At 40.3% G+C, this 14,151-nt stretch overlaps 1 protein-coding gene across 1 annotated transcript in view; it reads left to right on the plus strand.

Moving 5' to 3' along the window:
• Nucleotides 1–14,151, plus strand: part of GLRA2 (glycine receptor alpha 2) — a 296,757-nt gene that overhangs the window by 46,132 nt on the left and 236,474 nt on the right. Inside the window, exon 3 of the mRNA XM_007952827.2 lies at nucleotides 8,748–8,815. Within this exon, the coding sequence (XP_007951018.1) occupies nucleotides 8,748–8,815 (68 nt within the window). The remainder of the gene's footprint in view (nucleotides 1–8,747; nucleotides 8,816–14,151) is intronic.

A 14,151-nucleotide genomic window follows, 5' to 3' on the forward strand; every position in this document is an offset into this window, starting at 1 on the left:
TGCCTTAGGCACTATGCTACCAGAGCTCCCTTATTAAGCAACTATTATGTGCCAGACACTGCAGCATGTACTTTCCATACACTGCTACTAATTCTTACCATTACTGTGCTAGTATGCATTATTAGTCTCATTCCTACAGAAGAATTGACAGGCTTGGAGAGTTTCTGTAATATGTTTAAAGTCCACAGATGGTGATAAAGACAACAGACACTGTAGTCACCATGCTTTACATATACCTCATGAGTAATGTGACTCAAAGTGCAGGCTTTCTCAGGACAGTCCTGGTTTATGCCCGGTGTTCCTGTGTGTAAATAGTAATAGTTCTCTCTTCCACTCTTAAATGTGATCACCCTATGATGGGGTGGTGGCCCATATGTTTTCCCTTCTCTTTAAACCATGGGGAAACTCACAGCATGCAAAGAAAGAAGCTTGCTGGCACTTTCAATCCCTCTGACATGAATCTGATTTGCAGCATGCCCATCTGTCCCTTCACTTGTCCTTGTGTGGCACACTTGACACCTGGTAGCCATTAGTGGGCAGGACTCACAGAAACTGCCATTTGGTTCGCAATATTTAAGCTGCCTTAGGTGCTAATTAATTGTTTTGTCTGGCAAATTCCATCAACAGGACTGGTCCAAAGCAAATGGTTGGCCAGACTATCTCACTGGGCTGTGGGAAGCAGTAATGCCCAGCTCCTTTTCTCTGAATATTTTGTTCTTTGCACAAACCCAGTTGTCGGTAACCAAACTGAAATATAGTAGGTCTGGAGAAGCCATCTTGGGCATATTTTGGGCATAAAGGAACAATGGTATATAATTCATTCATGGTGAATTTTAAACAGCATTAAAATAATAATACAATGAATTGGATTGTGTGGTCATTTCTAATTCTGTTCATGACATTTAAAAAATTCCTATCATCATTTCTCCATTCTTCCAGATTGTTGTTCTTGTTAGTTGCTGTCAAGTTGGCCCCTGACTCACAGTAACCACATGCACAATAGTCCTGTGCCACCCCCATGATTGGTTACACATCGGACGGGTCCTGTGCCATCCCCATGGTGACTGCATATCGGATACTGATTTTCAGAAGTGCATCACCAGGCCTTTCTTCCTAGTTTTAGTCTGGAAGCTCTGCTGAAACCTGTTCAGCATGAGGGCAACACAGAGTCCTCTCCTGACAGATGGGTGGGGGCTGTGCATGAGGTTGATTGGCCGGGAATTGAAGCTGGGTCTGTTGCATAGAAGGTGAGAATTCTACCCCTGAACCAACACTGCCCTGAGATTACATGCCTCATATCCCCCTAGACAAGAATAGTGCCACCAAGAAAAGCCATGCCCTCCCCTTGTGATCCTCTGCCCTCCAGGCCCTCTCTCTGTCATGGGCATCAAAGGCAACACGGGAAGCCATCAGAAGGAACAGTGCTTCCCCATGTTCGGCGATCACAACTCTGACCCTTGACGCTGCATCTTCTTGCCTCGCTTCCTCTGTCTGCGGTACTTGCCTTTTGTCTCTTGAGCTAATGGCAAGAATCTTTCTGGTGGATGAAATCTTTCTATTCCAAAGAGATTTAATTTTTGCTTAAATCAAGCACATATATTTATTATTCTATTCCCATCCAAGGGCCACACACTAAAGCAACTGCGACACTTACAGGACACAGTCAATTATTTAAGAGGAATAAAAAGTAAAATGAAAATGCCATCTTATCTATTTGTGTCAAGAGAGAAAAAACATTTTTTTTTTCATGATGGAACTCAAAGATTGCCCTCTGCTCCAGTGTGACATTTTGCCTTTACATGATGTTGGAAAATAACTAAGGCAAAACTAATCAATACGTACTAGTTGTCTTGGTGTTATACAAGAACGCCTTTTCTTTCCTGATACTTATTTTTAAATAGAAGCTATCATGAGGTTTCTTTAAAATATAATATTTATTGTTAACTTAGAAAGTGTTGGTCAATACACAAAATATAGATACATCAACCAGTATATTTGAATACAGTCACTATGAATAATAGATAAAATTTTCATTATTATGGTAGAAGTTGTAGTACCTAAGGCTAACCAGAAGGCTGGTGGTTCAAACCCACCAGTCACTCCTCAGAAGGAATATCGGGCCATCTACTTCTGGAGAGATACTGCCGCGGAAACCCAAGGAGAGGTCGCTATGAGTTGGAGACGACTTGACGGCACATAACAACAAGAAGATACAGAAGGCTGTTACCGTTGATGGCTTTGTTAGGAGCAATGCCTGAGTTATTATATTAAATACAGTGACTGAGTCAAGTATATGAAGTATTTGCTGTCCACATTCTCTGGCCCCGTCCCCATTCCATACTGCCTCATAGCTTTTGTAACAATAGGGTGCTCTGGGCCTGGCTTGATGGTTTTCACCTGGGTACACTCCAGTGCAGCTGGCCCCAAGGGCCGCATTTCCCATTCAATCTTTCCGCTAAAGTGGACTTCGTTCACGCTACAGAGCACATCAGACTTATCGTAGATAGTCCGACAGATGGTCCCTGTGCTTTTCTATGTCCGCAGCCAGCCTTCACTTCCAGACATGAAAAGACCATGGAATTTCAGAAAATTTCTGTTGTTCTCCAACTTCCAAGAGTCCAGAGCAGGGCTAGGAAAACTGTGGCCCAGGGGCCAAATCCAATCTATGGACAGTTTTTGTAAATATAATATTGGAACACAGCCACAACCCTCTGTTTACATACTATCTGTGGTTGCTTTCACTACGAAGGCAGACTTGAGCAGTTAGGACAGAGATCTTGTCCTGAAAAACCTAAAATATTTGCTATCTGGCCCTTTACAGAAGAAATTTTCTCAACTCCTGGTCTAGGGCAGTAAGTTTTCAAGAGAATTTTATTATTATTATTATTCACCAAATCCAAGTGACTCATCCAGTAATGAATAATTTCTCAAGTTGAATTGCAAGCAGAGGCTATAGCTCGAATACCTGGGTTATATTTCTAGACTAAAGAACCATCACACAAAGATTCAGTCTTAGACAAATAGCTGGTAAAGGTTAAATTGGTCTTTGTTCTGTTTCTACTGCTTTGTCATGTCAGGCAGAACTCTGTATCCATCCCCCAATAAGAATTTCTGTCCTTGGCAGGAACAGGATTTTAACATAGCCCTGGGGTGGTCTTTTAATCCTATTTATAGTTCTATTATTATCATCTAAGATATAAATGATGGGAGCTCTGGTAGCGTAGTGCCTAAGGCACTTGACTGCTAACCAGATGGCTGGCGGTTCAAACCCACCAGCCACTTCTCAGAAGGAAGGTTGGGCAATCTACTTCCGTAGTGATACTGCCTCGGAAACCCAAGGAGGGGTCGCTATGAGTTGGGTCCTACTCGACGGCACATAACAACAACAACAAGATATAAATGAATAATCTGGATCAGCATTTGTAAAATTATGTTTTACAGACTGTTTCCCATCTTTGAAATGTGTCCCATGAAAAAAAAAGAAGGGGCTATTTGAAAAAGAAAAAAAAAAAATCTCCTATGGTCCAATGTGCTTGGGAAATGATGACACCCAAGTGTTTTCTTCTTCAGGAGCACCATAATCCACACGAGGGTCGTAACAGCTTTGGGAAAACCTACATTAAAGATACTGGCTTCCCTTTATTCAGCAGGGTTTTCCAAACTTAATTAATGGATTACAGTTAAGATTTCAAAGAGAACTCATGAAAGAAATATATGTTGATCTTGAAAGGGACTAAAATGGTTAGCAGCCCCACTCCCCTGGGAGTCTTGTTAAAGGTTCAGACTCAGATTCAGCAGGTCTCAGTGGGGCCTGAGACGGCATTTCTAATGAGCTTCCAGGTGGTGCTCACTCTGTTGGTCCTTGAACCACACTTGGAGTCGAGGGGATATCATAAATGGAGACAGCACCGTATGTGATCCTGTTCCTTACTACAGCCAATTTGATCAACTGATCCAAAAATAAAGATGCCAATGGACAATAATAGATAATTCCATGATCCTCCCCAGGTAACATACTTGTAATTTTATATGGATTTCTAAGACCGTGTTTTACTCCAAAGAAGCTATTCTGAGAGAATTATATATAGCAACAAAGCAGGATTTCTAAGACCAGCGTCTTATTCCAAAGAAGCTACTCTGAGAGAGTTACATATAGCAACAAAGAGGATCCTATGGGCTGGGGCTTGTCAGCCTTTGTGCTAGGGGTCAGGGAGAGGAGGCTTCTGCCAAATACGTTGAAAGCATTCCCAATCTATTTTTCACTTCCATTTCTAATTGAATTACATACTTGGTTTCTAGCCAGACCGCTCTTTCTCATATGAATAAGGCAAAAGAAGAAAGGAAGAATGAGAGGGAGGGACGGAGGGAGGGAAGGACAGCGACATGTGACACTAGATGTCTATATAATTCGTCTATCCAGTCAGATTCTCATCCAACTCCCTTTACAGCAGCATCGGTTAGCCAACAAAGCATTTAGGCAAGGTTAGCTAGTGTTAACCATTTCTTTCTATAGTTTACAGAACCATTCGTTCACTGATGGTCACATCTAAGAGCATGTCCTTGTTAATCAGAACACCTGAGCAGATCTCAGGAGTTGCATATTCAGGTAGCTTCTATCATTAGGGTTTCAGGCGTTTTACCTCTGTGGCTAAAAAAGCATTCCTAAAGTTACTCGATTTCTGCCCCTTACCAATTCTGTGACCTTGGGCAAATTATTAAACCACCTCTGTGCCTCAGTTTAAGGAGCTCTGGTGGTGTAGTGGTTAAAGTATTCGGCTGCTAACCAGGAGGTTGAAGGTTGGAACCCACCAGTCACTCCCTGGGAGAAAGATGAGGCAGTCTGCTTCCATATAGACTGACAGCCTTGGAAACCCCATGGGGTAGTTCTACTCTGTCCTCTAGGGGTGCTGGGAGTTGGAGTTGACTGGATAGCAGTGGGTTTGGTTTTTCATTTTGGTACCTCAGTTTCCTCCTCTATAAGACAGAGGTAATGATAGCGCTTGATCACTGGATGACTGAATGAGATGAATAAGGCACTCATAGGCACATGCCAAAACCGACTCATAGTGACCCTTACAGGTTTTGTAAGGTGCTAAATCTTTACGGAAGCAAACTGCCTCCTCCTTCTCTCACAGAGTGGATTGTGGGTTTGAACCGTGAACCTTTTAGTTAGCAGCTGAATAGCCCACTACACCACCAGAGCTCCTTCACAAGCGTACAGAGAGATGGTAGCATGTGTCAGCTCTTGTGATTCCATGGGCTAATTCCTCATTCAGAAAAAAAAAAAAAGCTTTTTTTTCTTTCTAAGGTTTTCTGTGCAAATGCAAATGTACTGTGAGACAATGCACAGGATTAAAGAGGTCAGATGTGAGGAATCAAATCATCCAAGGAATTTACAGACCAATGGAAATCCAGTTAGAGCACGGTTAGCTGGTCAGGAGGGAGAGGACACTGTGTAATGAAGGCAGGGCTGCGAAGGGGTTCAAGTTCTGAATGGTGAGAGACCACAGGGTCTTCCCTTTTCTAATTACTTGTGGCGTGACTTTAGGCAAGTTACTCAACCTCTCTAACCATCATTGGTAAACAGTTATTGGAGCAATATATACATTTTAAAAATTCCTCTTTAGGGAGGATTAAATTAGATCATTTTAAAAATGTGATTAGCATAGTACCCCAGTATGTGCTAGTTTAAAAAAAAATATTTTGAATTACAGCAATAGACTCCCACTGCCAATTACTGGGAAGGATGAAAACAAATACATGATGGGCTGCCCCAGCTTTCTAAATGCTTCCAAACCTGTTGGGGAGGCAAAAAGTACAGATAATGTACAACGCAAGACAACCCACCTTTGAATTTTTAAATCTCTCCTGTTAAAATGATCTTTCTCTTTTTCCTGTTTCTTCTCTCCCCATCATTCATTTTTTATTTATTTTACATAGAAGAATTCATGGTAGTTTTCCATCTCCAATTGTATGGTCCAAAAGAAAACATTTTATGGTAGAGAGGGAAAAAAAAGATACACAATTTCTTGTGACTTGCCTCTACCTTTTCTAATTTATTTTTTCTTAGCTGAAAAAATGTATTTGTTACAGAACAGAATCGCATGGCCAAGAATGAGAAAGACTCGTCTTTGTGTTTTGGTTTTTATTTCATTATTATTATTATTACTATTGATTAACCAGAAGAGAAAAACGAAAGTAAGCAGGGTAGGAAGTAACCATGGAGAAGAAGTCATCTCGGCAGACGATGACATACGAGGAGCTGGCAGACTAGAAGGACTCAGAGGATTTCAGAGGAGATAGGCTGAAAATCGTGTGGGAACAGCGAATGCCTGTGACTCTGTCTCTATGAGCGTTTTTTTTTTTTAACTGAACACACTTACTTTTTTTCACTACAAACAGAAAAATAGTATCTTAAAATGAAAAACAGATTAATATATCTCTTTTACCAAAACTCCTTGATCCCTGCTTGGGGAGTTAAATGAGCTATTTTAGCCCAAATTTCCTTTCCTCTTTTCAAGCACCCAACATAGACTCCTGGAGTTTACAAACACATGGTCACATGCTACCACAGCTTGTGTTTTTACTACCAGCCTTTGAGCAAGGCCTCAAGCCAAACTCCTCTTCATTCAGATCCTGCCGGCTTGTGGGTCCAGAGCCAACCGTGGTGTAGTTTGTACCCAGTGTGGGATTACCCAATACACAAGGTAAGCATGGGTTCATTTGTGCTTACTTGCTCATTTGTAGTGAACGGTTTCCCATTTATTCATCACATCAAAGATTCTGCTTTGAGACACGGCGGGCCTCTGTCTCTTGTCCAACCCCAGAGCACCTTCCTACAGAATCAAAGCCTCTTTGAAAATTGACAATCCCAGGCAGGGACAGAGGACCCCAATGTGGTGAAACCCTTGTGAAATTGTCCACTACAGATTAAGCACAAATAAGCCCCATGCTTAGCTGGCATATTGGGTAATCCGCCCTTGCTTACACCAAGGTGTTTGGCCTTTGTCCAGGGAAGAGAGACAAATTTCCACAGGCAAGTAGTGGATGAATAGATGGCTAATGACAATACTTGTTACCTTGGAAAGTAGTCCAGAAAACTTCATGAAGGCAACAGGCATATTCCCCCACAAAACATGAAGGCAGTCCAGAAATAATCTTTAAACCATCAACCTCAAACCAAAAGGTTTCCCAGAAGTCAGGTGCTCTGGGGTTGGACAAGAGACAGAGGCCCGCCATGTCTCAAAGCAGAATCTTTGATGTGATGAATAAATGGGAAACCGTTCACTACAAATGAGCAAGTAAGCACAAATGAGCCCATGCGTACCTTGTGTATTGGGTAATACCACACTGGGTGCAAACTACACCACGGTTGGCTCTGGACCCACAATGGCAGGCTCTGAATGAAGAGGGATTCGGCTTGAGGCCTTGCTCCAGAAATCAGTTTAGCCTAAGTAGTAAAGTCTGTCTACTTTGAGCATTTTGCTCTCTCAAACATTTATCTGTAGCTGATCCAACTGACAACAGCATCTCGAAAGGATGGATGAGAAGCTTAGAGGACAGTGACTTTATGTTAATGGTGGTAGAATAATTTGGAAAATGATAGCTGGAACAGTTCCACAACTTGAAGACTATAGACAATGTCACTGAATTGTATGTGTGGTATTTGTTGAAATGGTATACCCTTTGCAGTGTATGTTTTCACAAAAATATAAAATTAAAAACAAAAATAAGTGAAGGCAGAAATCAGTGATTCGCATGTTGGCGAAGGGCAAGAGGAAACCAGGGCTGGAGTAAGGCAAGTCCCTGGGTCTCTGGAGAGAAAAGCAGTCTCTTACTTGGCTCCAAATGCATCTAGGATATATAGTAATAGGATATAAAAACAGTTACTTTACACCCAGTAAGGACCTCTGGCGGTGCAGTGGTTAAAGCATTTGGCTGCTAACCACAAGGTCGACAGTTCAAACCCACCAGCTGCTCTGCAGAAGAAAGATGAGGCAGTCAGCTTCCATAAATATTTACAGCCTTGGACACCCACACAGGGCAGCTCTACTCTGTCCTATAGGGCTGCTATGACTTGGAATAGATATGATGGCAGAGGGTTTACAACCTGTGTCTTAAGGCACGATATGGATATCAAGTAACATTCTGTTTGTGTTTATGTCTTAACATAAGTTCATTTTCTTTGTTTTTGCGTTTCTGTATACCATGCTTCATTGGGAGTCAGAGGACATAAAGAAGGGGTTACTTCAGAGGTGTCAAGAGAATCTAAGTAGACCCACTTGAGTAAAGGATGCCACACAGAAGGACATGGATGTTCCTGACCTATCCATAATTTCAGATGCAGCTTCATTTGACCCTATGGCCCAGGCTATTTCACCACCACGGGTGTTGGTGTGTCTATGTCTACAATGCTGGTGATTATAATGTTGATGACCCTAAGGTCAAAGAAAGACCCAAAGAACTATTTTGTTAGCAACTTAAAATGATTAATTCAATTTTATAGTCTTTGGCTTATATTTTCCAAATCCAAAACTCTTCATGGTAAGTTATCATTGCTTCAGTCATTATCTGTAATACTACTGGGAATGCTATTATCACGCTGGACCTTTGGGGACAATTTTTTTTTTGTTTGCAATCTCACCATCATCTTAATTTTATTTGCATCTCTAGCCATTTGCACAGATGTTGATGGAGGTGTATTTTTGCTTCAATGTCTATTGCAATATTCTTATTGCATTCTGCAGGTCCTCCAGTAAACGTTACTTGCAATATTTTTATCAACAGTTTTGGATCGGTCACAGAAACCACCATGGTAAGTGCTAAAATGCCACTGGCAAGAGAAAAACATGACTTGATTATACCATGAACACAACCTGTCAAATTTTCTATTTATTGTTCAACTTGCAGGGCCTCCTGTAAATGTTACCTGCAACATATTTATCAACAGCTTTGGGTCAATAGCAGAAACTACAATGGTGAGTGGGACTGAGCATTGAAGCCATCGTGTGAAGGAATGGGATGAGGGATGTAAGAGCACTGTTGTATATCTGTGAGCCAGTAATTGAATGCCAATTTCCAACACCACTCACTTCTGAAAAATGATTACTTGTTCTCTTTCATTGTGGACAGTCATGAGTCAAGTGTTCATCATTAAAATTCAATAACCTGCTATACATCATGCCAGAGAAATTTTGGAATCATTTGATGTTTGGTTAGTTTTAGGTAAAATTATCAGTAATCAGGATGGTGTATAGTTAAGGATATTTAAGTATGTGCATCTCCAATGTTTCATAATATATCTCACAGTCTGAATGATGCTTGTTATAGTCAGTCTTTTACATGTGGTGGAAATGAAACATAATCCAACCTCTCTTTGCTGTTACAATTAGGATATATGCCAAGGGGCTGACCTTACTATAATACATATATGCATACACATACATATACATACATCATGATGTGTTTTTGTTGGACTAGGAAGGAATTCCAGGTCCATAGCAATTACATCATATGAATGATTTTTCTGAAAAATAACCTAAAACTAATAAAAAGTTTATCATAGAGAATATGTTAACATGGTCTATGTAGGTATAAAAGATCCTATGAAACTCACCAAGAATCCTTATACATGTCATAGTAATGACGTTGCTTATAAAACAGCCTCTTAGATAAGTAGTTTTATCCCACACAGCACTAGGCTATAACCTGGAGATTGCATTTTTGGTGAAATATTTTCTTGGTCTTCATACAATTTATTTCAAATCCTAAATCAATTGGCTGGTTCTAATCTGCATGATTATGTAAAGTATACAGCTATATTGCTGGATTAAATCGAAATAAAATCTAGTTCAGCTTGACTAAGTACTATGGTGGTCGATGTCCTAGCAATACTCAAGAAGTGAGATCATGAGCCCAATGCCTCTGAAAAGTAGAAAACACCAATCCTCTGTCCTCATAAGTTTTCCCTTTTAGGCTCTACTAGGATTGTGTTTAATAAATTACTGCACTTTGTGGTGTCCTTGATGCTAGGAAGAATTAATTTACCTTTTACTGCTCTTTTTCACTGGCAAGATTAGACATAATGCAACTCCATTATCCATTTTCTTATTTCGCTGACACAACATTGTCCAGAAATGAGACTTCCGAGGCTTTGACAGGAGATAGCACATTAAGAATTTTAGCCAAATAAGATCGTTTTGATAAAGTTAGTAAATGATTCATAAGAAAAGCTAAACATGGAAATAATAATCCAGCTTTGGGGTTGGCATTCAGTTTCTGTATCTCCCCTCTTGGGTTTATCTTGCTAACTAATAGAGGGACCAAGCTTCCAGTAGCCCAAATCACCATCACCAGCTTTGCACGATGGCATTCAATGACAATATTTGCACGACCTAATGCTGATTGCATTAATTCGACCCCTAAGTTGCTTTGATTAAATCTCCTCACTTCATTTTACTCTCAATCAAAAATGTAAATGTGTACCTTTTCAATGTTCATTAATGCAAGCAAAAGCAAACCATTGAAGGAGATGAAAACGGAAGCTGTGGATAGCCTTGCTTTCTTCTGTCTTTAACAGCTACTAACAGTATTGAATAAATGGGTTGCTTAGGTGCTTCCTGGCACTTATTAAGGTGCCCTTTGTCATGTTTCCTATCAGAGAATTTGGAAAGTGTGGTTCAAGCGTCAACCGTCTGTCTATTCTGCTATGCAAAAGAGATCAAATCACATGGTCAGAAGAGTGATGTGTATTGTGTTTCTTTTCTTTCTTAGCGTTTGATGTAATTACAAATTTCATTTGGCTTTAAAATTTGTTTTTCTATCTTCAATTATGACTTGGTATGAAACTAAACAAAGTATGTTTTGAAACTCTATCATGCTTAAATCAAACAATAAATCTTCATGACACCTAAGGTAGAAATTTATAAATATCTTCTGTAAAAGGCAAGACAATAAATATTTAAGACATTGAGAGCCAGACAGTCTTGGTTGCCACTACTCGGTCCTGCCCTTTTGGCATGAAAGCAGCCATAAACAATATGTAAACAAATGGGTGTGGCTGTGCTTCAGTAAAACTTTGTTTATAAAAAAACCAAATGTGGTTCCAGGCTTCAGGTGGCCAACCTCTGGTCTAAGGCATTCATATTTAAATGGATGATGTCCAGAGGCTCATAAGAAGTGTGGAACTGCTCCACTGTGGCAGGGTGTTGGCTGCCCAGGAAGCAGGCTTCCAGCTATGCTTGAGGCCCTGCCTGGGAGCCCACCTGATGCACCTGCAGATGGCCATCACAGCCCAAGCCTCCTTCACCAAAACAATGAGGTTCTACTATCCAAGAATTTACCCAGACTTCCACAGTATTTCAATCAGAAAAATCGGACAAAAAATAAACAAAATCAGGCTCTTCCATGAATTGTCTTTAACATGAATCAAACCACCTGATCCTCAACTTAAATGTACAACGATATGATTGTCTAAGGTATTGATTAGTGCTATTTCCTGGGGATAAAAGTTTTGCTTTCTCTACAGTTTCTTGAATGAGTTTTTCCAGCATTGCCTCAGAAGTTTGAGTTTCTAAACATGTTTATTTCCCTCTCTTCCTTCAGGCCCCACTCTCACCCCACAGCCAGGATAGCATTATTGAAGGATTTAGTGTTGGGTGTCTGTTTCAAATAAGAAACAATGATTATCTGTTTCAAGAACTCAACATGACTTTCTTTTGGTGTTACCCAGTCTGTCGCTTATGGTTGATGCAAGTCAACTAAATTATTGTTGGTACTGCCTGTCCACAAGCTATCAGCCTATTTACAGACTCAACAGTACCTCTGATTCCTTTGATGTGTTAGGGTGGGAGATGTGTACCCACAGGACAATGTTCTGTCTATGCTACTCTAAGTAATAATTTCATGGATCCTCATGATGATATACATTATTCTAAAACATACAATCTTGTTTAAGAGACATGGATCTGTTGACAGTTGTTGACAGTTGACCATGTGTTAAGAACAAATTTTGTGTGGTCCCAAAACCCTAGAAGACTATGGAGAAAGAGGTTACATTCCAATCTGGGAGGGTCAGTTCACCAGTTCTTTTTCTCCCATTCCGCTCTGCTTTTTTTTTTTTTAAGCTGCTGATGGCAAGTGGTGAATTTATAAGATTGGGACAGGGGATCTATTTGCAACTTCCTCTTTCCTGACATAAAGGCATAATTTGGGGATATTAGTAATGCCATGTAAGGTTCAGCGTGTTTGCATGCCTTCTGCATGTAGCTCTCCCCAAGGTTGGGCCATCAGAAAGCTGAGAAGCGATGCTCTACACTCTTCCAAATGATGGCCTGGAAGGGTATGGTTGCAAAGTGTGTGCTGTAGGCTTGTGGATCCTGGACCACTACCCATGTCACAGCAGCAGAGCCTGACCCCTTGTTTAAAAGTTGGGAGGTCGAGCTGAATGTGGACATAATGTCTCCATTTAGAGAGCCTCTCCGGAATATGATTCTGGCTCCCCCAAAACTCTACCCTGAAAGGTGAATCCCACATGCTTTGTAGGTTGCTGCTTCAGGGTGAAAGTTGTTTTAGCTTTGATCTGAAATCACGTTCCTGGGGAATTTAGATAAGAAGGGAGACAGCTTCCCATGAGAATGCATGCTGGGCTATAACTGCTGAACCAGCACTGTGGGCTCCCTTTCATTCTATAGCAGCATAAGCAATTCAGAAGACACTAACTCATCTGAGATGGCAAGTAGCTACAATCCTTATTTCTGACCTCTTAAGGAAGAAGCAAGAATCTGCCACAGCCTGACATTTATGTTAAACTAATATATAAGGTGACCGCGATCTCTAAATTAGCAATGCAGAGTTAAAGCTTGAATTCACCATAAGGCAATTGCCCCCATAATTTCATATGCAAGGCTAACTTCCCATATTCAAGGCTAGCACTGATGCAAGGGATGAAAACGTTATTGAAGTGTAGCCAGAAGGAAAACCAGAGTGCCATGAAAGCTCTTTGGGGAATGAACCGAGCATGTCCTTGCCTTTGATAACTTCATAATGTAATTGGATCGAAAAATGCATACATATAAAAATAATAAGAGGATAATGGTAAGGTTTAATAGAAGTGTGTGTGAAACAGAGTGGCAATCTGAGAAAATACTACCCTAAATCTAATAGTGCCAAAATAGTTCCATTTAAGGAAACCATCTTTGTGGGGCTGGCATAGCATTTGAAGGTACCAGAAGTGAAACTTTAAAAATTCTAAATTTGATATGAAATAATAATGTGGAATATACCAAAAACCAAAACCAAACTCACTGCCATGGAGTCAGATCCAACTCATAGTGACCCCTCCTTGGGTTTCTGAGGCACCATCACCACCGAAGTAGATTGCCCAATCTTCCTTCCAAGGAGTGCCTGGTGGGTTAGTACTTGTATAACCTTCAGTTAAGAATATAATGAAGATCATATGACTTGCACATAGCTTTTGAAAAAAAATATTACATATATATATATATGTATATATATATATATATACACACACACACACACACAGGAGCTCTGGTGGCATAGTGCCTAAGGCATTTGACTGCTAACCAGAAGGCTGGCAGTTCAAATCCACCAGCCACTCCTCGGAAGGAATATTGGGCAATCTACTTCCATAGAGATACCACCTCAGAAAACTAGGAGGGGTCACTAAGAGTCAAATCTGACTTCATGGGAGTGAGTTTGTTTTTTATTTACACACACACACACCTATATCTATCTATCTATATATAATATTTGGAACATTTCCATTACCTAATACAATACCTGAATAGTCAATCATAGGAAAACACATCTTAGTACAAGAAAATGTGTCATTTATTTGAAGTATAATCTGCCCCTGGAGCGAGAAGGCAATGGAAAAGAATATTCAGTTTGCATTGAAGCATGTCCCTCAATATTTACGTCTCCTTTAATATTTTATTAAACCTAGCAACAAAAATAAAGACAAAGAAAGACTACAGAGCAATATAACTATTCTCCTGTGATTTGGAATATCATGAGTGAATAAATCTATCTGTAAATAAACAGAGGTGGTGCACAGATAAATCACATGTGTCAAATTTCTACCCTGCCTTGAAAATGTTAGTGGGCTGAAAGAATTACAGATGCACAGAT

This window comes from Orycteropus afer, unplaced genomic scaffold, assembly GCF_000298275.1.
Source record: "Orycteropus afer afer isolate SDZICR_OR568_19922 unplaced genomic scaffold, OryAfe1.0 scaffold00360, whole genome shotgun sequence".
NCBI lineage: Eukaryota > Metazoa > Chordata > Mammalia > Tubulidentata > Orycteropodidae > Orycteropus > Orycteropus afer.